This window comes from Enhydra lutris, unplaced genomic scaffold (assembly GCF_002288905.1).
Source record: "Enhydra lutris kenyoni isolate GAN:26980312 unplaced genomic scaffold, ASM228890v2 scaffoldscaffold57, whole genome shotgun sequence".
Taxonomy (NCBI): Eukaryota; Metazoa; Chordata; class Mammalia; order Carnivora; family Mustelidae; genus Enhydra; species Enhydra lutris.
The window spans coordinates 7148982-7174316 of NW_019154141.1; the positions used below are offsets into that span (position 1 = coordinate 7148982).

Sequence of the window (25335 nt, forward strand, 5' to 3'; positions counted from 1 at the left end):
CAAATTTTAAAAAATTCCAAAATTTGCTATTGATTGATTTCAGATGTTTCTTTTGACAGTAAAACTACTTCTGTTAACCTCTGCAAAAAAAAAAAAAAAAAAAAAAAAGTCAATACTATGCCATTTGCTAAGAGGGTGGCTGAGTCTTTTTTGTTGTTGTTATCTTTTGAAGCATTTTAGGTTACAATCCAGTGTTCATATACTGGAACTAAAGCTCCTATAAGAAGATAATGAATTTGGAACATTAATGATGTAATTAGACCCTTAAGTGAAAGCCACAAAGAAATCTTATAAAAATGACTTTGGGGACGCCTGAGTGGCTCAGTTGGTTAAGCAGCTGCCTTCGGCTCAGGTCATGATCCCAGCGTCTTGGGATCGAGTCCCACATCGGGCTCCTTGCTCATCAGGGAGCCTGCTTCTCCCTCTGCCTCTGCCTGCCATTCTGTCTGCCTGTGCTTGCTCTCTCCCCCTCTCTCTCTCTCTGACAAATAATTAAAAAAAAAAAAAAAAATGACTTTGTGTGTTAAACTGTGTCAACACAATGTCACTTGATTTTGTTCAACAACTGGTCAAGTCAGGGAAAGGGAATGAAAATAATCAAGCTACTGTGATGGAAATCAGTAGGACTCAGGGGGGAAAAAAGTTATGTCTATGTTAAGTCTTCAGCCTACCAGATCACTCTACATACACTCAGACTAGAGGCTTTCTGCCACAATCTAAAATACAAATTCTTCACAAATCACGACTCTATCCCAAATGTTCTTGTATGTCCTATGTTGTTTTTTAAAATTCTACCAAATAATTGATAGCTTTACAACAGAATTTCTTTTATTTAAAAAATACTTAAATCACTATCCCACAAAATGTTCAGAAACACAGGTAACTATAGAAAGTCAATGTGCATACACTGCTTTTGTTATTATAATTATGGTTGTTAGCTGAATGAGAACAAATAATAGCTAAAAAGTTTTCAAATGATAGAAAAACACACGGGTAAGTTCTGACACAATTTTTTGAGTACACAGACAATAGAAATGTCTTTTTTTTTTTTTTTTTGCACCAATTGCAAATGCAAAGTTAATGATAAAATCAGGGAACTGAAAGGTCAAAAGGGGTCTTAAACATATTCACTATCTTTTACATTTTAGACAAAGGAGCTGAGAATAGAAAAACAAAACAAAAAACAAAAACCCCAACATATACACCATAACAGTCTTTTTTTTTTTTTTTTTTTAAATGACTTCCACTTTTAACTTTTCTAAAAGCACTAGGGGCGCTGAGACCCTTATTGTAGATTATGTATCATCTCCTCTTTGGCTATGAGGTGTGTAGTTTTGTTAACCAGAGACATCAGTGAGTTCAGTTTCTGAGACCAGTCATTTAATAAATTATTTGGATCCTTGGGTCTCTGGAAGTTGATAATTCCTGCCAACCTGTCTACTTTGGCAAAGATGGTCTTGTTAACTACTAGATTCGAAAGAAAAGCTTCTGACTCCTGCAAGAGAGAGAGACAACTTGGATTAAGACAGGGTAAATACAGACAATAAATAAAATATAAGGAAAATGTAACTCTTGACCTAAGTATATGCAGAGCTAAAATTCACTCTTCATAGCTAGCAAGTGTTGACTTCCTATAATAATACACTTATTTTATGTGAGCCGAGGAATGAAAAGACTCTGAGTCTACTTGGGATCAGGGTAGAATTTGAACCCGCCTTCCTGCAAACGCAACACAGCTGGTGCAGAACCAGCCAGCCCACGGCCAACAGCAACTTGGTCCACTCTTGGTCTACATGTTTCCCCCTAACCATTATAAAGTTAACTTGTTTCCAGAAATGCTGGGTTACAACATATGCTCTGCCACTGGCAACTATGTAACCAAGGACAAGACACTTTACTTCTAAGGACTCTCATACCCTTGTCCAGAAATGTGAGGAGCTAATGAGCCAACCAAGGATCAAACCTTTGACCTCTAACATCCGTGATTCTTCTTTTTTAGCTAAACTGCAAAACTCTGGTGACAGAAGTGGCTTCTGGATCACCTCATTTGACCCCCACCTCCGTGGTTGTGGACATGTCACCAACAGGAACCCATACCCGAACCCAGTGCTCCTCTAATGTGACCTGGGACCTCTCTCTGCAAGGGAAGTGAAGTCAAGTCTCCCTGACATTTTCTGTGGTTCATTTCTGGAAACCTAGACATATTCATTATAGAAATGTATACCCTGGACTGCAGATGAATTGATGTAAAACTACCATACTTAAGTGAAGATTTTAACTGGGACACATTAATGTAACTATAAACTTGATATTTAGGCTATTTTTTGGTATTCAAGATAGCCTGGAGAAACTGTGCCACCTAAACTTAAAATTAAATAATAAAACAAAATTGATTTTCTCATTCAATTTTTACATGTCAGTTGATATTCAAAATGACTGGCTACAAACAACTCAAACTACTTACATCAACAGACAGATCAAGAAGCTGAGCCATCCTCTTCATTGTTATCCTCGTGTAATACTTGGCCATTATTCTAATATTCTGGAGAGAGGACAGAGGGCAAGAAGGACACACAACAGTCGTCAGTAAAGCTAAAAACCCACTTGTTTTCATACTCAAATAGGTCTCTCTTATTTTTCTTATATCCAAATAGGTTTAGTTAAAATGTCCAATTCAGAGCTTTTCTCTATAGCCCACACTGGAATGAAGCTGGTTCTAAACTTCAGTAACAAAGCAAAATTTAGATATTTTGGTTTCTGCAGTTACTTGTAAGTTATTCTGAATACTCTCCACAACTCTTTTTAGATATATATAGTCAGGAGTGCCTGAGTGGCCCAGTCAGTTTAGCATTTGCCTTGGGCTCAGGTCATGATCCCAGGGGCCTGGGATCGAGCCTGACATCAATCAGAGGCTTCTCCCTCTATCCCTCCCCCTTGAGATAGTCTTTTTTTTTTTTTTTTAAGATTTTATTTATTTATTTGACAGAGATCACAAGCAGGCAGAGAGGCAGGCAGAGAGAGAGGAAGGGAAGCAGGCTCCCTGCTGAGCAGAGAGCCTGATGTGGGGCTGCATCCCAGGACTCTGGGATCATGACCTGAGCAGAAGGCAGAGGCTTTAATCCCAAGTCACCCAGGTGCTCCTAATAAATAAAATCTTAAAAGAAAACAAAAAATCAAAACTGGGGCACCTGGGTGGCTACGTCAGTTAAACGTCTGCCTTTGGCTCAGGTCATGATCCCAGGGTCCTGGGATGCAGCCCCACATCAGGCTCTCTGCTCAGTGGGAAGCCTGCTTCTCCCTCTCCCACTCCCCAAGCTTGTGTTCCCCCTTTGTCTCTCTCTCTGTCAAATAATAAAATCTTAAAAAAAAAACACAAAAACATACTAAAAAGTTTTTGCTAAATGCAAAAATGCTAAATGCTAGAATACTAAATGCAAGAATCTAAAGTTAAAAGTTTAATAATCATGACACAAATGTTTAAAAGGTTCAGATTCAAAAAATGATTGAGAGCATCTTAAAACACCATATTACCATCATTGTAACTAAAGGTAACCTGAAATTAAATTTCCTAATTTTCACTGGAAATGGTTCCTCTTATTATTCTTTTTTAAAAAATGATTTATTAATTTATTTTAGAGAGAAAGAGTGTGCGGAGGCTAGGGGTCAAGGGAAAGGGAGAGAGAATTTCAACCAGACTCCTTGTTGAGCTTGGAGCCTAAAGGGGGCTTCGATTCTACGACCCTGCGATCATGACCTGAGCCAAAATCAAGAGTAGGATGTTTAACCAACTGAGCCACTGCTCCCTCCCTTTATTATTATTTATGTTATTAACAAAACAATGGCATTCACAGGAAAAATGGGGAACAGCGGGGAGAGAAAACTAACTGATCTTTGAAGAAACTGTCCCTCCTCCTGTCTCTATTAGGGTCCATGGCAACACCAAATTCTTAGGAAGAAGGACAATCATTCTAGACCCCCTTTCTTTCATCCCTAAAATGTAATCAATGATGACCAAATTCTACTGATTTTCTTTCTTAAAATAATTCCATCCGATCCATTCTTCAATCCCTCAGCTACGACACCTTGATGAAGCCCACACGGGGCCTTCACTTAGTCTTCTCAGCTCTATTCCTGTCTCTCCCCCAATCTGTTCTCCACACTTACTGCCAGAATGGTCTGTGTAAGATCATTGACCCCTCAACTCCAAGTTTCCATTACTGCGGTGTATAAACTTTGTTAAGTTCCAGACCCTTTCCATATCTCCCACTTCCTTCCTCACTGAGCCCCGATCCCGAGGCATTTGTGTTCCCTGCTCAGATTATTGCGTCTGCCTGCTTACCGGGTACTCTTCTTACAAATCTTATCTCTTGTGTCAATTACTGCAGATCTAGCCTGATCTTTATTTTTTTCTTTTTTTTTTTCTTTTTAAAGATTTTAAGTAACCTCACACCCAACACAGGGCTTGGACTCACAACCGCGAGATCAAGAGTCCCATGCTCTACCAACTGGGCCAGCCAGGTGCCCCCTTTCAGGTAGAATCAATCAACTCTCCACTTACGTTTCACTCCACGTGACAACCATTTGTGCCCTGATATCTAGAATACTTTTATTTATAAATGCATCTTTCCTATAACTTATTTTTTTTCCCCAGACAAGGGACCGTGTCTTACTTTCCCACATGTCCCAACAACTTTGTACAGTGTCTGGCACAGAGAAGGCTCACAATAATGTTCATTATGTGAATGAATACTGAGATAATTCAATTTACAGTGAGGCCAAGAATATCAAAGATTAGGTTTAAGACTTGCTACCTGTTCCCAAAACTACCAAGCAAGTATCAAAAAAGAACTCCTTTCACCCACAACCATCCCCTGCATTCTTAAGAAATTCTTTCTCATTTATAGGCTATAAAGATTTTGGATTTTTTTTTTTTTAAGATTTTATTTATAAGTAATCTCTATAACCCAATGTGAGGCTCAAACTTAGAACCCCAAGATCAAGAGTCACATGCTTTACTGACTGAGCAAGCTAGGTGTCCCTAAAATTTTGGATACTTGAGGGTCCCTTCAAAATAAGCATGCTAAAACACAGGTGGTTTTTTGTTGTTGTTTTCTCCTGAAAAGCCAAAAATGGGGGAGTACAGCAGGGGGAATAAGAGGGAGGAGATAAATTTGGATATGGTTTTGGAAATACACAATAAACATTCCAACAACAAATTTACATCACTACCACATTGGGCATAGCAAAAATACCCAAAAAACAAAAATCCTAGGGCAAAGAATTAAAGACAAAACCTCCAAAAAGCCACAGCTAACTATCAAAAACTTGAAAAATAAAAGTTTGTGCTCAAATGTGACAAAGTTTACTTTCAGAATGGCATCTCTATCATGCCAGGTTCTTACATGTTCAACAACTCTGTTCTTCAAGTCTTTCCACCTTCTTTCACCTTCCTCTGTAGAACCAAAAACATCAGTTGCTGGACTCTCAAGAGATCCTTTTCTTAATTCCATTCCGTAGTCTTCAACAAGTGTGGACCAACGCATCAGCTCCATTGTGGTAAAAAGTTTTAAAAGATCCCTGTGAATTGTATAAAACTTAATATTCCAAATCTGTAACAATGATATTTCATGTACTATAACAGCGAATGTTTAAATACAAATTTTTACTTGTAGAACAAAACATTAAATTGATTATTATTTATTTTACCTACTTTCCTACCATTTCTTCTGCAGTAATTCTGAAGGGAGCATTCCCCTATTTAATATCCTGCTCCCTCCTGCAATATATTTGCCAGTCTCTGGAATAACTAAGGTAAACTCACCAACGAGACAGAGAAAGGAAAGATAGCTTTTAATAAATAAAAGCCCACTGTGCACAGGAAGCGCAGGTCTGCTCTCTATGGTACACACTATTGAAAGTCACAGAACCCCACACTAGGAAGACTGAATTCTATCAAATGGTTAATTAACCAAAAGCTGCTAAAGGGAGCTTGATATCTGATGAATGGCTTCTTTCTTTCTTTTTTTTTTATTTTTATTTTTTTTAAAGATTTATTTATTTATTTGACAGAGATCACAAGTAGGCAGAGAGGCAGGCAGAGAGAGGAAGAAGCAGGCTCCCTGACGAGCAGAGAGCCCGATGCGGGGCTCGATCCCAGGACCCCGGGATCATGACCTGAGCTGAAGGCAGAGGCTTTAACCCACTGGGCCACCCAGGCACCCCTCTTTCTTTATTTTTAAAGCAGGCTCCACACCCGGCCTGGAGCCCAGCTTGAGGCCCAAACTCACGACCCCAAGATGAAGACCTGAGCTGAGACCAAGAGTCAGACGCTTAACTGACTGAGCCTCCCAGGCACCCTTGGTAAGTGGTTTAGAATGAAGCATGTTATTAGCTCATTAATTCCTAATGCAGCGTGGAAAAAAACACTTCACTACTTTATGAACTCTATTTTTATTCACCAATACACTCTCTATCAGCAACCAAATTCAGCAGGTATACACATAGGTTAACCTATTTTCCTTCAAAATAGTGTTGCTGCTGAGAGGTACTGCACTAGCTAAAAAAAGTACTTACTTGTATTTAGGAATTTCTTCTAACTTCTTGTCACCACTTATTCGGTGAACCAAATCTGACTGTTCGTTGTCAAAAGGAGCCAAGATCACATAGAGGACAACACTTTTCAGAGCCTAAAAATGTTGTATAACATAATGGATTATAAACAAGCTTAGAAACAAAGCGGAACCTCTGGCAGGAACTAAAAAATCATGGGAGAATTGTCATATATATATATTCATGTTTGGTATTCTACTCGAAAGTCTTAGGGAATAAACATTCTGCCAAGCTGCCCTTTATTGTGGCTTCTTGTCATATGTTTCTCTGAAACAATTACAGTGAATCTATGCTAACTTGAATTACTACTTGGTGCCAGATGTATATGGAAAAAATTCTTGTAACAAATGAGCAGCACAAACATGGAATATACATTTAAACTATTTGAAACAGTTTTGTGAAATAATTTTCCAAAGTAATGCTAGGTCTTTTACCTATAACCTTCGTTAGCAAGTGACCTGCTATACGTATGTTATTTTATTTCGGTTTTTTTTTTTTTAAGATTTATTTATTTATTTATTTGACAGACAGAGATCACAGGTAGGCAGAGAGAGAGGGGGAAGCAGGCTCCCCGCCGAGCAGAGAGCCCGATGCGGGGCTCGATCCCAGAACCCTGGGATCACGACCCGAGCTGAAGGCAGAGGCTTTAACCCACTGAGCCACCCAGGCGCCCCCCCCCTTTTTTTTAAGTCATCTCTACATCCAGCCAACTCATGAGCCCAAGGATCAAGTGTCACGTGCTCTGACTGAGCCAGCCAGGCGCGCCCGCTATAAATTTTTTATTTTTTAAGAAGATTTTATTTATTTATTTGACAGAGAGAGACACAGTGAGGGAGGGAACACAAGCAGGAGGTGTGGGAGAGGGAGGAGAAGGCTTCCCGATGAGCAGAGAGCCCGATACGAGGCTCGATCCCAGGACCCCAGGATCATGACCTGAGCCGAAGGCAGGTCATGGCTTAACAACCGAGCCATCCAGGCACCCCTAAATTTTATCAAAAAGATTTTATTTAGGGGCGCCTGGGTGGCTCAGTGGGTTGGGCCGCTGCCTTCGGCTCAGGTCATGGTCTCTGGGTCCTGGGATCAAGTCCCGCATCGGGCTCTCTGCTCAGCAGGGAGCCTGCTTCCCTCTCTCTCTCTCTGCCTGCCTCTCCATCTACTTGTGATCTCTCTCTGGCAAATAAATAAATAAAAATCTTTAAAAAAAAAAAGATTTTATTTATTTACTTGAGAATGAAGGGGGGAGGATCAGAGGGAGAAGCAGACTCCCCGCTGAGCAGGGAGTCCAATCTGGGACTCGATCCCGGGACCCCAGGATCATGACCCGAGCCGAAGGCAGTTGCTTAACCAACTGAGCCAACTCAGGCACCCTGCCTTTTTTTTTTTTTTTTTTTTTAAGATTTTTTTGTGGGGGGTGCCTGGGAGGCTCAGTCAGTTAAACATCTGCCTTCAGCTTGGGTTCACGATACCAGGGTCCCAGGACTGAGTCCTGCATCGGGCTCCCTACTTAGCAGAGAGTCTGCTTCTCCCTCTGCCCCCACCCTCTGCTCATGTTCTCTCTCTCAAATAAATAAATAAAATCTAAAAATATATTAAAAAAAAAAGATTTTTAAAAAATTTATTTGACAGAGAGAGTATGCTCACCTATGCGCAAGCATGTTTTAAATAAATAAATAGATAGATAAATAAAATCTCTTTTTTTTTGATTTCTAGAATATTTTTAATCAGGGCTTAAAGTACATGGATATTAGTCCTATGGCATATAGGTAATAATCCGATTTCCATTTTTTTAAGATTTGGGAACCTCTGGGCATGAGTTCTGAGTACGGGGAAGTGAGAAGCAGCAGTAAGAGAACTTTGTTTCCTTTGCTGGCAGAAAAGGGCCAAGAGACACAGGCCGCAACCACAGGCAGAAAGTTAGAGAACTTGTTATTAAATTTAATTTTCTTTAAATACACACCTTTGTCCCATCCTCACCTACTCCGGGTGGGGGAGAGAAAACCCCATCCCCTCCATTCGGGGGTTCCATGTATAAAGCCTGAGATGGTGAGGAGGAAGTATAAAAATCCTATTTACAGAGGGGAAGAAGGTACCTGCCTTCTTATGAGCAGGGGGAACAGGAAAAGGAGAGGGAGAAGCAGGTTCCTCACTAAGCAAGGAGCCCAAAGCAGGGCTCGATCCCAGGCCCACCAAATCATGGCTTGAGCTGAAGGCAGATGCTCAACTGACTGAGCTGCCCAGGTATCCCTATGTTTTAAGAGATTTTATTTATCTATCTATTTATTTATTTAAAACACGCTTGTGCATGGGTGAGCAGGAGAGTGGGGAGAGGGGAAGAGGGAAAGAAAGAATCTGATGTGGGGCTTGATCTCACAACCCTGAAATCATGACCTGAGCCAAAATCAAGAGCAGGATGCTTACCCGACTGAGCTACCTAGGTGTCCCCCTTTTAAACAGTAAGGCCACATTCTTCAAAAGTGGTAATGTAGAATACTGCCACAATTTGTTTGGATCAGTAAAGATAAACTGAATTATCAACACACAGAATAGAAAGTAGCACCACACGACCGCATATAATTACTGAAGTTAAAACCATTTCAAAATAAAAAATGCAATTCCTCCTAGTAAGTATCAACCAAGTATAAGAATACGTTCTCACCTGTTGCCACTTTTCGCTTTCTGCCTGTATACAAGGAGTATCATATATTGCTCTGTAGTGCTTACAAATAGACAAATAGGACCCCTCATGCTGATCCAGCTGAATCATTAAATTATAATATTTCAACTTTAATTTCTGGGGAAAAAAAAAAAAAAGGTTGATAAAATAAATTGGGGCGTATAGGTTCTTTCCAAACACTTTGAAAGTAAACTTGCAGTAAGAGACATGCTTACCTCTGTATTTTCTTCCTGGAAAAATTTGGTGTTAATTTTCTTGCTGATGATTTGTGTGCGAATGTAATCCTTCACAGCTAGGCAGAGCCTCATTTGCTCCAAAATAAACTCCACTCTCTCCTTCTTTTCCATTGACCCGTAGGTTTCCACCTAACAAAGTAAGACCCCAAATAAGTTTATACTTGGTAATTTCTAAAAATTGCATAATTAAATGTATGGAAATATTCACACCTGTCAAACAGTAAGAAGCTTCTCACATACTGAGAGAGTGCTGATGATATAAAAAGCTAGTTTCCTCCAAGAATTTACAATTAAAAAAAATTATATAGGAAAATGTATTTTTTTTTCCTTCTGGTGTAAAAAGTTCTGTGAGTTTTAACAAACGTGTAGACTTGTGTAATCACAATCAAGATACAGAATAGTTCTATCACCCCAAAACTCCCTCATCTGCCCCTTTATAGGCACATACTTCCCCCACTCAGAATGATCTGTTCTCCATCAGTACAGCTATGTCTTTCCAAGAATATCAAAAACAGGGGGGCCTGGGTGGCTCAGTGTTAGGTTAAAGCCTCTGCCTTCGGCTCAGGTCATGATCCCAGGGTCCTGGGATCAAGCTCTGCATTGGGCTCTCTGCTCTGCAGGGAGCCTGCTTCCCCTCCTCTCTCTGCCTACTTGTGATCTCTGTCTGTCAAATAAATAAAATCTTGAAAAAAAAAAAAAAAAGAATATCAAAAACAGAATGCAACCTCTTAGGATTATGTTTTTGTTCATTCAGCACAATGCTTTGAATACTAAGATTCATTTAAGTTGTTGTGTATCATCAATAGTTCATTAATTTTTAAAAAAGATTTTATTTGGGCACCTGGGTGGCTCAGTTGGTTAAGCAACTGCCTTCGGCTCAGGTCATGATCCTGGAGTCCCAGGTTCAAGTCCCACATCAGGCCCTCTGCTCATCAGGGAGCTGGCTTCTCCCTCTGCCGCCCCTTTCATGCTCTCTCTCTCTCTCTCTCAAATAAATAAAATCTTAAAAAAAAAAAAAAAGATTTTATTTATTTATTTGAGAGAGAGAGAGAGAGAGAGAGAGAGAAATAGAGTGAGCACAAGCCAGGGAGAGAGAGAAGAAGCAGACTCCTCACTGAGCAAGGAGTCTGACATGGGGTGCGACTCCAGGACCCTGGAATCATGACATGGGCCGGAGGCAGACGCTTAACCAACTGAGCCACCCAGGAGCCCAAGAAATGATGATTCTACACAGAAAAAAAGATGCCACTGATGCCAGGCTACTGATGAACAAAAAAAAAATTATAGAAAGAAGAGGTCCTAGAGTTTTAAAAATTCAGGTAACAACAAGGTTGATATGACTCCTAATGGATGTAGAATGTAGTTACAGTAAATATACAATTACAATACAGAAAATAAAATACGTTGAATACTATGAAAAACATCTTTAATATTTGGCATAGACATTGCAAGTCAATTTATAAAATGTAGAACAGCAAAGTGGAGTGAAGTAAGGCTATTTCATTATTATTATTATTAGATCTGAGAAAGGTTTTTATTTCATGGTTTTCTTTGTGATTTTTTGTTAGGGAAAATAAAAACTTATACAATGAGCCATCAATGTTTCACTTATATGTCTTCACCCATTCTCCATGTGTCAATTACTTTGAAGTAAATTTCAGACAACATATCATAGATTTCAGTATGTGTCTCTAAAAGATAAACTTCGAAAAAAGTTATCTAAAAATTCCTTATATCACCAAATATCTAATCAGTCCCCAATTATCTATCTCATTTATTTTAATTAAATCAGAACCAAATAAGGCTCGTACTTTGCAGTTGGTAGATACATTTCTTATGGCTCTTTTTTCCTTGACATTTATTTGTTGACAAAATCAAGCCAATCATCTTATAGTTTCCGAGAGTCTAAATTATGCTGATTGCATCCCTGTGGTATCATTTAAGAGGCTCCTTTGCCCCTAGCATATCCTGTAAACTGGTAGTTAAACCTAGAAGCTTTTTGTAATTGAGGTGACTTTTTTTGGGGCAAGAATATCTCAGAGGATGTTGAATCATGAGGCACACAGTCCTCCTGGTTCAAAACAGAGTCTGAAGGCAAAGCTATGCAGACAGCAGAAAGATCAGTGGTTACCAGGCGTTGGGATGGGGAGGAGGGAGGAATAGGTAGACCACAAAGACTTTTTAGGGCAGTAAAATTACTTTATATGATACTACACTGATGAACACAGGTCATTATACGTTTGTCAAAATCTTCAGAACATACAACACCAAGAGTCAACCTTAATGCAAACTACAGACTTTGGGTGACCACGTGTCGATGTAGGTTTATCAACTGTAACTCATGTTCCACTCTGGCGGGAGATGTTGGTAGAAGGGGAAGTTGGGCATGTGTGTGCGTGCTGTGGCGGGGGGTGGCATGGGGGGGGGCACATAGGAACTTTCTGTACTTGCCACTCGACTTTGTTATGAACCTAAAATTGCTCTAAAAAACAAAGTCTTTTAATTTAAAAGAAGAAAAGAAGCCTGAACCCAAACAGAACTAGTATGAATCTGAACTTTACCACTTCTTGGCAATGACTTTAGACACATTACTTAATCCATTTCAGTTTCAGTTTCCTTGGCAGAAAAATGGGGATAAAAATAGTATTGTGGGGGTGCCTGGGTGGCTCAGTGGGTTAAAGCCTCTGCCTTCGGCTCAGGTCATGATCCCAGGGTCCTGGGATCGAGACCCGCATCAGACTCTCTGCTTAGCAGGGAGCCTGCTTTCCCGTCTCTCTCTGCCTGCCTCTCTGCCTACTTGTGATCTCTATCTCTGTCAAATAAATAAATAAAATTAAAAAAAAAATAGTATTGTGTATGAACACTGAAGATAAAATGTATAGAGAACACAGGACATGTTTTTAAAAAACAATAAAAACAATGCACAGCACACAGAATACTCTCAGTGTTATTTTTTTCCTTCCTTTGGCTAAAATGGCACATGACTGAAAAATCAGAAAAAGCAATTTAATGTAATGAGGAAACCTTGATGGGTCAAAATCGCAAGGAAAATCTCGAGTCAGTCTATGGCTTTTCTCAGATTTCTTAGTTCGCTGCTATCTCATTTTAAGATCTCTCTTAAAGGGGCGCCTGGGTGGCTCAGTGGGTTAAAGCCTCTGCCTTCGGCTCAGGTCATGGTCCCAGGGTCCTGGGATCGAGCCCCACGTGGGGCTCTCTGCTCAGCGGGGAGCCTGCTTCCTCCTCTCTCTCTCTGCCTGCCTCTCTGCCTACTTGTGATCTCTGTCAAATAAATAAATAAAATCTTTAAAAAAAAAAAGATCTCTCTTAAAAATTTGTCCTGAAACACGGCAAATTATGAGGCAATTTTTCTTTGTTAAAATAATTTAGCCTAGAAATTGACCATCCATCAAATATTCATTCAGAATAAAGTTAATGATTATTAGCAAATCCCCAAGGCACACAGTACATGAATTACTAATTTTATTTAAGTTCTTAGAGAATGAAAATTTTCAAATAGCACAAAAATCAAGACTAATGCATTGATTCTAACTTTTCTTCAAAACTTTTTCAGCAGTTAAATTTAATCAGGACCCTAATTACATTAATTTTCAGGTACCCGAATAAACCTCATGCTCCACAGCTCGCTCTTAGTCTTGGTAGGTTTTTTTTTTTTTTTTAAGATTTATTTATTTGACAGACAGAGATTACAAGTAGGCAGAGAGGCAGTCAGAGAGAGGAGGAAGCAGGCTCCCCGATGAGCAGAGAGCCCGATGTGGGGCCCGATCCCAGGATCCTGGGATCATGACCTGAGCCGAAGGCAGAGGCTTTAACCCACTGAGCCACCCAGGCGCCCCTAGTCTTGGTAGTTTTGAAAAAGTGATAAGGTGTCAAAATAAGCTATTTCCACAAGAAATACTGCTGGCTAAATATAAAGATTTTCACATTCTAAATATAACTCCTTACCTGTAACTCCTGTAAAATGGAGGCTGCCTCCTTCACATCACCGTTTTGTTCTTTTATAGTTGCTAATGTTTTTGTCAGCCGAGCACGCTCAATTTCAACATAAATCTACAAATATGAGAAATCTGTATTATCAAAATTACCATGGAAATGTGTTAACATTTTAAAGATAGAGTTATTCAAACTAAGCCCAACAGTATTTATCCCGCAGTTACTGTGCACTTTATCCTTCATGTACAAATACAGCTGTTATTATGTTAATATCATGTTATTAAAAAGGGATCAAAAGAAATACAAATGGATTCTGGCAAGATGGTGAAATTCTGAAAATTAAACTTACACTGTGAATATGCTGTTACTTTTTTTTTTTTAAGTAAGCTCTACACCCAACATGGGGCTTGAACTCAAACTCCAAGATCAAGAGTCAACTTGCTCTATGAACTGAGCCAGCCAGGCTCCCCAATACTGTTTATTATTTTAAATAGTATTATTTTAAATAGTAGAGTGAAACCTTAACCATCTCAAGATCAGGCTAGGGTGAAGAATTAGCTTTATCTTTGATTCATTATTACCACATGTAAACTTGGGGTAAGATCACTAATTCCTAGAAAAACCTGGATATATCAAGACTGCCACTATTTAAATATTTTCATTTGGGGGTGCCTGGACGGCTCATTTGGAAGAACATGCAACTCTTGATCTCCAGGTCATTTGTTCGAGCCCCATGATGGGTAAAGAGATTACTTAAAAATAAAATCTTTGAACTATATATATATAAATAAATACATTCATTTGTATATGGGAAGATACCAGAAGGAAATGCACAAAGATAATGGTTCAATCAAGGTGATGATCTATTTTGTGATCTTAAAATACATATACAATTGAGGAGGGTATGTGCTATGGTGAGTGCTGCGAAATGCGTAAGCCTGATGATTCACAGACCTGTACCCCTGGGGCAAATAATACGTTATATGTTAATAAAAATAATTAAAAAAATACACACCTATTGATATAATGTCTATATAACAATCCCTGAAAATAGAAAAGACAGGACTTTCCACTGTGAGTTAAACCAATGGAGAACTTACCTTTCCTTCTGTAACCATTCGTAGAGTATCAATTAATCGAAGTTTGATTGGAAGGTCTGTGATTTCCTCAACATAAGTACAACACTGTTGAACCATTTTTGCAACAGCCTAAAATAATAAAAACCATTCATAAGAGTCATTCCTTATATAGTTAAAAAGAAAGTATTTCATTGATGGAAGAGCTATGTTCAAATCTAGTCTTCCCAAGCAATCCTAGAAATGGAAATGCCTATCAAAAAAACATAAGGAGTGCCTGGCTGGCTTAGTTTGTAAAGCATGCAACTCTTGATCTCAGAGTTGTAAGTTCAAGCCCCATGTTGGGTGTAGAGCTTGTGTTTAAAAAATTCATGGGGTACCTGGGTGGCTAAATTCGTTAAGCAACTGCCTTCAGCTCAGGTCGTGATCCCAGAGTCCTGGGATCAAGCCCCAAGTTGGGCTCCCTGCTGCAGGGAGTCTTGCTTCTCCCTCTCCCTCTCTCACTGCTTGTGCTGTCAAATAAATAAAATCTTTTAAAAAAATTTAAAATGCCTCTGATAGGAGGCGCCTGGGTGGCTCAGTCAGTTAGTTGAGCAGCTGCCTTCAGCTCAGGTCATGCTCCCAAGGTCCAAGGATAGAGCCCCGCATTGGGCTTCCTGCTGCTCACTGGGGAGACTGCTTTTGCCCCTCCCCCTCGCTAGTGCATGCACTCACTCTCTCTTAAATAAGATCTTGAAAAAAATGTCTCTGATAGCTAAGAAGTACTGAACACCTACTAATAAACTCAAAAAGGTTAGGAAAACCTCAGATGAAAGACTTTACCCCTCTCCACTACAAACAGTGAACTGATGACAGAAAGGGGTATCTGAAGATGTCTATTAGAAGGCTTCCTAGGGGTGCCTGTGTGGCTCAGTGGGTTAAAGCCTCTGCCTTCAGCTCAGGTCATGAGCCTGCCTGCCTCTCCGCCTACTTGTGATATCTCTGTCAAATAAATAAATAAAATCTTAAAAAAAAAAAAAAAAAAAGAAGAAGCCTTCCTAGATGGGGTGCCTGGGCAGTTCAGCTGGTTAGGCATTTGCCTTCAGCTCAATTATCATCTCAGGGTCTTGAGATCGAGCCCTATGTTGGGCTCCTCCTTCACCTCTCCACTTATGTTCTCTGTCTCTCTCAAATAAATAAGTAAAATCTAAAAAAGGCTTCCTAAGTAGCTTTTTTTTTTTTGAGACCAAGCAAAAAAGCACAGAAGGAGCTGTAAAATATGAAAGGGGAGAGAAAGAGAAGAGAAAAGCAGAGTTCAACAGTGGCTGTGAACACAATGGAGTCACAGCCAGCAGATACTGTGACTGAAGAAAAGAATCCGGGGCAGAGCAGAAGGTTAAATAGTTCTACCCCTGGGTAGGGAGAAGAAGCCATGGTCACCCATAGGCCCCTCAATAAAATATGACATTGACAGTCACGTACCCCCGCCCCAGGTTCCTCACAGATAATATGAATGGGTTGGACTACATTACCTCTAGCTCTAACATTCTATCATCTAGGTCAGAGGTCAGCAAAACATTTCGGTAAATTTCAGTAAGTATTTACATAGTAAATATTTTAAACTCTGTGGGCCATAGGGTCTCTGTAGCAAATACTCACCTCTGCCTTTGTAACTACAAAGCTGCCCATGAGTAACAAATGGTTGGCTCTTTACAAAACCTTTATTACAGAGCCAGCAGATGGGATCTGGTCTGTGGCCTATAGTTTGCAACCTCTAATACAGATTCTAAACAGCATTATCAATCATCATAATAATTGAGAATAATAACTAGGACTCTCTGTCATCAAGGAAATGCGTATTTCGTTTAAGACAGCAGAAAAGTAAACAATACCTTCTGTCAACTATACCTCAATCATGCTGGAAAAAAAAAAAAAAAATCCCATGGTCTATCCTGTGAAGATTTCCTTGAAAAACAATATTCATGTAGCTCGGGTCGAACTTCTAATTATCTGAAAAACTGGCTGTTCAGAGACACAGGAGTTCCAGAAAGTGAAGGTTTTATTATAAAATAGAACTCTTTCAATAAGTGCAAGGCTCTGGGACACCTTGTATCTCAAAAAATGATCCCTGTAACACTAATTATAACCAGGATTTAGGGCATACAACTTAGTAATTCTAAAAGCTGTGCAAAAACTACATTAACAGAAATCAGATGGGGTACAAGAAAAACAAAACAAACAATTACATCAATATTCTAATGGTAAGTGAACACCCTGCTGTTCCTTGAAAAAAATACAAGTCATTAGGTAAGTCATGGTTGGAGTGAGGCTTACCCCCTGGGCTCAAGTGACAGACAATGAATTAGAAACCATTAATTTTAAGCAATCTAGAAAAGGTTATTTTAAGAAAATCATTACTTTCTAAGTCTGGTCAAGCAAAAAGAAAAGTTTTAGGTAAAGAGTAATTATGGGAAAAGGAGAGGCACATTTTGAGTCCTTAAGCACTTTCCAGAGCTAAGACGACACGTGTCACAGTGAAGAGCCCCACTGCAGCTGTGGTCACTCCATTAGCCAGCTGCAAGACTGGCTCAAACTCTTTTTCCTCTAGGAAGCGTCCCTGACAAACCTAATCAAAACCCTCTCCCCCTCCTTTCATATCTCCTAGTGCCACTCACTGTTCCATGTCATTCATTCTATATTGCTGTGTGAGTGTGTGACTTATTTTTTTTGCGATCTTATTTATTTGAGAGAGAGCGTGCAAGAGAGCAAGCTGGGGGAGGAGCAGAGGGAAAGGGACAAGCAGAGTCAGAGCTGAGTGCAGAGCCTGATGCAGGGCTCCATCCCACGACTCTGAGATCATGACCTGAGCTGAAATCGAGAGTCAGGTGCTCAACCCACTGTGCCACCCAGGTGCCCCTATGTGTCTAACTTTTATAAAACAAGTCATCCTGCTAAAGATGTACCAATGTCACTTGGGATTTACATTGTGCACTGAACTAGAGGTTACCTGGCTTACATATAAATGTCTTTTACATAAAAATGTCAGTTTCTCAATCAGAAAAGCAACAGTCCTTTCTACTAGCTCTGAAATGTTATGACTCTATTAATAATCCATGTTTTTGGATATGTGCTTTGAATGGCACTAGTACTATAATAAACGCATATTTTTGTTTACTTTAACCCAGGGTGCCTCCAGACAAATAAATAAGCAGCCCTTTCCAAACTGTCCTATAGAAAGCAAACCTGTTAGCACTGGGGAGGGTTTGTGTTATGGTGAGTGCTGTGAATTGTGTAAGACTGATGAATCATAGAATTGTACCCCTGAAACAAAAAATACATTATATGTCAATAAAAAAAATAATAAAGTACTTATCTCCTGCAATAGGAAAAAAAAAAAAAGCAAATATCTTAGCAAATCAGAGGAAGGGGTGGTGCCTGGGTGGCTCAGTTGGTTAAGTGACTGCCTTCGGCTCAGGTCATGATCCTAGAGTCCTGGGATCGAGTCCAACATCGGGCTCCCAGCTCTGCAGGGAGTCTGCTTCTCCCTCTGACCCTCTCCCCTCTCATGCTCTCTCTCAAGTAAATAAATAAAATCTCAAAAAAAAAAAAAAAGAAAGAAAATCAGAGGAAGACAATGGTTCATCTATGCCAGTTTCTCAGCTGACTCTAAGATAGCCTCTCACACCACAGACTTGAGCAGTAAAAGACACATTTAAATGAATTTCATTCATATATACTAGACTGCCTCAAATCTATATTAATTTTAGATCTTATTTTTAAGTAATCTCTACGTGGGGCTCAAATTCACAACCCAGAGATTAAGAGTCATGCACTTTACCAACTGAGCCAGCCAGACACCCCTCCATGTTAATTCTTTTTTTAAAGATTTTATTTATTTATTTATTTTAAAGATTTTATTTATTATTTATTTGACAGACAGAGACCACAAGTAGGCGGAGAGGCAGGCAGAGAGAGGAGGAAGCAGGCTCTCCATGGAGCAGAGAGCCCGATGTGGGGCTCGAGATCAGGACCTGAGCCGAAGGCAGAGGCTTTAACCCATTGAGCCACTCAGGCACCCCTATTTATTTATTTGACAGAGAGAGAGATCACAAGTAGGCAGAGAGGCAGGCAGAGAGAGAGGGGGAAGCAGGCTCCCTGTCAAGCAGAGAGCTCGATGTGGGGCTCGATCCCAGGACCCTGAGATCATGACCCGAGCCGAAGGCAGAGGCTTATTAACCCACTGAGCCACCCAGGCACCCCCCTGCCCCAGGTTAATTCTTGACAACGAATTATATGCGTGCAAACTTACCTAAAGACACACACATACACACACACACACAATTTATTTTTTGCAAAAAATAATTTATTCCACTCTAACACTAAGTTCACTCTAGCAGTAAACTAATTAATAAAACAAGAGACTTCAATAAGAATACCGTATTTCTGTTTTTCCTTCCACTACTACCCTGTTTTACAATGTTAATACCTTTATTTGAAAGCAAAAAACAGGGGCGCCTTGGGTGGCTCAGTCAGTTGAGTTTCCGGCTCCTGATTTTGGCTCAGGTCACGATCTCAGGGTTGTGAGACCCACCAGGCTCTGCGCTCAGCAGGGAGTCTGCTTGAGATTCTTTCTCTACCTCTCCCCCTCCCCACACCACATGCTCGGGCTTGTGTGGACAATCTCTCTCAAATAAATAAATCTTTTTAAAAAATAAATAAAATAATAAACACAAAGACATGGAGCCACATGGAAATAGAACAAAGCTGCACCAACACTCTGCACAATTTGTAAAAATATGCAAATATATAAAAACTAGAAGAAAAAACATAAAAACAGCTGACATAAAAATATGGACAGAATTTTTATAAACTGTCTAGAATGTAATGCTGACTTAACAGTAAATTTAAAAGCAGATTCATAGAACGGTTTTCTAAAGTCCTTATTTAAATGCAAATGTAGTCATGAACTCACTTGTTTTAACTGACTCCGTCTTTTCGACAAAAGCATAATATTTTCATTAAGTAAATCCCATTCTTTAGCCTCATAGCACATCTTCACTACTGCAACTAAGATGCGGGATGTAGACACCATATCAGAAGCCTGTAAGAATGAAAATATACTGAAGTTAATGGAGCACTATTAAATGAAATTAATGATAACTGAGGTTTTTTACTCCCATCTACTCACAGTGCGGGTCTGTTTCTCCAAAGAGAGAAGGGTTTCAATGACTTCTTGAAGTCTTCCTTCCTAAAACAAAAGATAAAAATGAACAATGAAAACACTACCTCCAACACCAAAACAAATAAACCAGTCTAAAACGAGATGTTTCTGACACAGAAAAGAAACAAAAATTCCATTTTAGTATATGTGCTGCCGAAGCGAGCACCAAAAATTCCATTTTAGAGGAAAACGGCCACCCCCACTACTACTATTGGTTGGTTTTTCTCCTCTTGGTAGTGCTTGCTTTTCCTGTGGACTACCTACCTAAGTCAGTGGTTCTCAAAGTAGGACCTACAAGCTGTTTTTAGCATTTCAAAATGCCTAAGAGAAACTGAATATAAGAACAATGATTTAACACCTGAAAAAAAGTCAAGTCTTTGTTTTGGATTCTAATTGATCAACTCAGTGTGGTAACCAGATTATCTGGTTCTGAACTGAGAATCTAAGTGGCATTCACACATACCTTTGAAGAATAAAAATGGAAAAAATGAATGATTTATGAAGTCACCACAACAAACACTTTATTTTTTTTTTTAAAAGATATTATTTTTTTATTTGACAGAGAGATCACAAGTAGTCAGAGAGGTAGGCAGAGAGAGAGGGGGAAGCAGGCTCCCCGCTGAGCAGAGAGCCCGACTCGGGGCTCAATACCAGGACCCTGGGATCACGACCTGAGCAGTGGGGCAGAGGCTTTAACCCAATGAGCCACCCAGGCGCCCCCATAACAAACACTTTAAAAACATGAAGTCTTGGGGCGTCTGGGTGGCTCAGTCATTAAGTGACGTCTTCAGCTCAGGTCATGATCCCAGGGCCCTGGGATAGAGCCCTGCATTGGGCTTCCTGCTCGGCGGGAAGCCTGCTTCCCTCTCCCCCTCTCCCTGCTTGTGTTCCTGCTCTGGCTGTCTCTTTCTGTCAAATAAATAAATAAAATCTTAAAAAAAAAAAAACAAACCATGAAGTTTTGAGGAAAAACAAAAAGGATATTTAGTGATGAAAAGACAAGAAACCCTGGCTTAATTTTTCAATGACTTTTTTTTTTTTTTTAAAGTAAGCTCTATGCCCAGAGTGGGGCTTGAACTCATGACCCCGAGATCAAGAGTTGCGTGTTCTGCCAACTGAGTCAGCCAGGAGCCCCTAATTCTTCAATGACTTTAAAGTGAGTTATAATTGTGCTTAAAAGAAATGAAGACGGGGCACCTGAGTGACTCTGTGGGTTAAGCCTCTGCCTTTGGCTTAAGTCACGGTCTCAGGGTCCTGGTATCGAGTCCTGCATCAGGCTCTCTGCTAGCAGGGAGGCTGCTTCCCCCTCTGCCTCTGCCTGCCTCTTTATCTACTTGTGATCTCTCATTCTGTCAAATAGATAAATAAAATATTTTAAAAAGAAAAGGAGAAACAAAGACCACCTGAGACTATCCATATACGGTAAGCCAAAGGTCATGCTTTTAACCATGAATACCCCTTTCTGTCAACTGACAATAACCTCTATCTCTCATATGCAAAAATATTTTTTCTGGGGCGCATGTCAGGAAATGGGAACAACAAAATTTAAATGACATAAACCTAAATGATAATATATCAGGACTAAAATAAGCTATCCTATTAAGAACCACATATTCTGAGTGGCTCAGCTGAGTGTCTGCCTTTGGCTTGGGTCACAGTCTAAGGGTTCTGGGATCGTTCTCTTGCTCTTGGTCTCTCTCAAACAAATAAATAAAATCTAAGAAAGAAAGAAAAAAAAAAAAAACTAAAACACAACACATTGTGATAAAAACAAAACCAGCTCCCAGCAAAAAAAATAGCAAGTACTTAAGTTACTAATATTAATAATAGTGAATGAATTAGAAGTGATGAGGGTTTTATTTTGAAATTGGTTTTCTAACTATAAATGAATTTATTACTATTTTTATTTACTTTTTTAAAAAGATTTTTTTTTCCCAAGGGGCGCCTGGGTGGCTCAGTGGGTTAAAGTCTCTGCCTTCGGCTCAGGTCATGATCTCAGGGTCCTGGGATCAAGCCTCTCATCGGGCTCTCTGCTCAGCAGGGAGCCTGTTTCTTCCTCTCTCTCTGCGCCTGCCTCCCTGCCTACTTGTGACCTCTGTCTGTTAAAAAAAAAAAAAAAAAAAGATTTTTAAAAAAGATTTTATTTATTTATTTGAGAGAGAGAGAGGGCATGAGAGGGGAGAAGGTCAGACAGAGAAGCAGACTCCCCGTGGAGCTGGGAGCCCGATGTGGGACTCGATCCAGGGACTCCAGGATCAGGACCTGAGCCGAAGGCAGTCGCTTAACCAACTGAGCCACTCAGGCACCCCAAACTCACAACCCCAAGATCAAGAACCACATGTACCACCGAGCCAGCCAGATGCTCTGAAACTTATTTTAATGACATGCATAGATAGTTCATGAGTATTACTCTTTTACTGATGGGAGAAACAAACAGTTTTTGAGTTAAGGACACAAATAGTGTTTGGACTTTTCAAAATACTCTTTCCATATTTTCCAATTCCAAAATTCCATGAATTTTCTATGGAGCACAGAATATGTACTGTGCAGCCATTATTTGAACTTTAACTCTGAAATCTGTATGACTACTGTAATGAAATCTGAAACATGTATGATTACTAGCAACAATGTTTCCTATGCAAAGGGGGAGCATCAGTTCTGCGTACTCTCTAGATTCATGTGTATGATAAACGCTGACTAAATGTCCATCAGAGGAAAAAAACAAAGAACAAATCCACAAATTCTTCAAAGTTAAAGACTAATAAATCATAAAAGATCAAAGAATCGGGGTGTCTGGGTGGCTGAGTCATTAAGTGTCGACTTTCGGCTTGGGTCATGATCCCAGGGTCCTGGGATGGAGCCCCACATTGGGCTCCCTGCTCAGCGGGAAGCCTGCTTCTCCCTCTCCCACCACCCTTGCTTGTGTTCCCTCTCTTGCTGTGTCTGTGTCAAATAAATAAAATCTTTAGAAAAAAAAAATCAAAGAATCTTAGAACTGTAAAGACTGCTGCAGATTATTTAATCCGATCATCTCATTTTAGAGTATAAAGACTAAGGACTAAACAGCTCAGCCACAAAACTTATCAGCAGAACTAAAACCCAGGGCTCTTGCCTCCTGGTCCGATGTTCCCTCCACAACACCAAACCGTAACTAGTTTAAATCACACCTTTGCTTCCATCAAAGTAATTTCCATTCAGGAAATGGTTACTATCTGGCAACAAATACTGTTAATGGTTACCAGTCACTTTTGCGATTACTATTAGTCATGTGACTATAATCAACAAAGTATAGTTTATGGTATTTTAATTCAGAAGTGTTTCTTTTGAAGATTTTATTTGAGAGAGAAAGTGAGAGAGATCAGAGCGCGAGAGAGAAACAGAAACAGACTTACTGCTGAGTGGAGGGCCCAATGCGGAGCTCAATCCCAGAATCATGACCTGAGCCAAAGGCAGACACTTAACTGACTGAGCCACTCAGGCACACCCGGAGTTTGGGTTCTAAAGAAGGGCCCTCTGCATGTGAAGGAATCACATACCAGTCTAGAGCCCTGGGCTATTAGGTACCAACAAAACATCAGCCATCACCTTCTCAGGAAAGCATTCTTAAATAACTCCCCATAGTCAATATTTAACACTTCCTCCTTTTACTCACAAGTCCACTGACTTTCTGCTTTGTAATGACTCCAAACTCTGTTCTATTTTAACACTGTCTTCCTTATCTCATTAGGATGCAAATTCTGTTAAGAGCAGGGACTGCATCTATACTGTTCCCCACTGCAACTCGGTCTCTGTCTCAGTGCTCGGTCCCTGGCGAAGCACATCACTTTGCTTCTGTAGATCTTACGGGATGTCCCTGTATCCCTGGCACCGGTTATTAATACGCACATCGTGCCTCCTAAGTGGCCTATAATTTCCTCTGGGTCGGAACCATGTTTGATCGTTTCCCATGCACCAACTTGTACAAAGTATGCTCTGACGATGACCAGAACTATAGATGACCTTAATGGCTTAGAATTCCTGATTCTTACTGTCACAATAAGCAGGATGTGACAAGTTACATGGCTGGCAACTCAGTGCTATTTGAGGGACACTACCATCAACTTCATTAAATACAACTCCCTATCTTCTCATCATGCCACTTTTTTCTCCCATTCTTCCATGTTCAATGCTATGGTTAACCATCTTCCTTTCTTTCATACTTCTTTAAATTCCACCTCCTTGATCTTGCTTTTCAACTCAGAGGAGCGAGATGGTCAGAGCTATCAAAACCAGCTCGTTAGGGGCGCCTGGGTGGCTCAGCGGGTTAAAGCCTCTGCCTTTGGCTTGGGTCATGATCCCAGGGTCCTGGGATCGAGCCCCACATTGGGCTCTCTGCTTAGCAGGGGAGCCTGCTTCCCCCTCTCTCTCTGCCTGCCTCTCTGCATATTTGTGATCTCTGTCAAATAAATAAAACCTTAAAAAAAACAAAGAACAGGGCGCCTGGGTGGCTCAGTGGGTTAAAGCCTCTGTCTTCGGCTCAGGTCATGGTCCCAGGGTCCTGGGATCGAGGCCCGCATCGGGCTCTCTGCTCGGCAGGGAGCCTGCTTCCTCCCCGCTCTCTCTCTGCCTGCCTCTCTGCCTACTTGTGATCTCTCTCTGTCAAATAAATAAATAAAATCTTAAAAACAAAAACAAAAACAACTCGTTGGAACGGTGTCTCATTTTGTCTCATTGTGCCTCATTTTTCCCATTAAAATAATCTTTGTAAATGACTAAAGAGTTTGTTTAACATCAATCCATGTTGGGTATCTGTAAGTCCTGTATGTTTGTGTCCTTTTTTTTTTTTTTTTTTTTTTTTTTTTTTTTTTTTTTTTTTTAGAAAGAGATTACAAGTAGGCAGAGAGGCGGGGGGAGAGAGAGGAGGGGAAGCAGGCTCCCTGCCGAGCAGAGAGCCCGATGCGGGACTCGATCCCAGGACCCTGAGATCATGACCCGAGCCGAAGGCAGAGGCTTTAACCCACTGAGCCACCCAGGCGCCCCTGTTTGTGTCCTTTAACTCTTAAATGGATCCAATCTTTTAATGACTTGTTAAACAACATAAATAAGTAAGAAAAAGGCCAAGACCTGAAATTCAATGCCAATCCAATGGTTTCACATGACCTACTTCTTTCTTTCTTTCTTTTTTAAAGATTTTCTTTACTTATTTGACAGATCACAAGCAGGCAGAGAGGGTGGGGGAGCTGCAGGCTCCCCACTGATCAGAGAGCCCAATGCGGGGCCTGATCCCAGGACCCTGAGATCATGACCTGAGCAGAAGGCAGAAGGCTAACCCACTGAGCCACTCAGGTGCCCCACATGACCTATTTCTTAAAGGGATCTTTTTGTCCAAGCTATTAACTGTTTTACACTTCACCTCCTCTTTATTTTTATTTTTTTTAAGATTTTATTTATTTATTTGACAGACAGAGATCACAGGTGGGCAGAAAGGCAGGCAGAGAGAGGAAGGGAAGCAGGCTCCCTGCTGAGCAGAGAGCCCGATGTGGGGCTCGATCCCAGGACCCCGGGATCATGACCTGAGCCGAAGGCAGAGGCTTTAACCCACTGAGCCAA

General features: G+C 40.3%; 1 protein-coding gene across 2 annotated transcripts in view; it reads right to left on the bottom strand.

Moving 5' to 3' along the window:
- Positions 1–1039: 1039 nt before the first annotated feature.
- The window catches only part of LOC111158181 (proteasome 26S subunit, non-ATPase 12), a 29497-nt gene continuing 5201 nt past the window's right edge, over positions 1040–25335 (bottom strand). Inside the window, exons 2-11 of one of the 2 annotated variants that reach the window (XM_022520088.1) lie at positions 19714–19773; positions 19498–19626; positions 14571–14678; positions 13483–13587; positions 9499–9648; positions 9266–9400; positions 6574–6686; positions 5403–5577; positions 2465–2542; positions 1040–1495 (exon numbers count right to left, since the gene is read on the bottom strand). In XM_022520088.1, the coding sequence (XP_022375796.1) occupies positions 1286–1495; positions 2465–2542; positions 5403–5577; positions 6574–6686; positions 9266–9400; positions 9499–9648; positions 13483–13587; positions 14571–14678; positions 19498–19626; positions 19714–19773 (1263 nt within the window). In that variant the 3' untranslated portion in view covers positions 1040–1285. The remainder of the gene's footprint in view (positions 1496–2464; positions 2543–5402; positions 5578–6573; positions 6687–9265; positions 9401–9498; positions 9649–13482; positions 13588–14570; positions 14679–19497; positions 19627–19713; positions 19774–25335) is intronic. The other variant, XM_022520089.1, reaches the window with a different exon arrangement.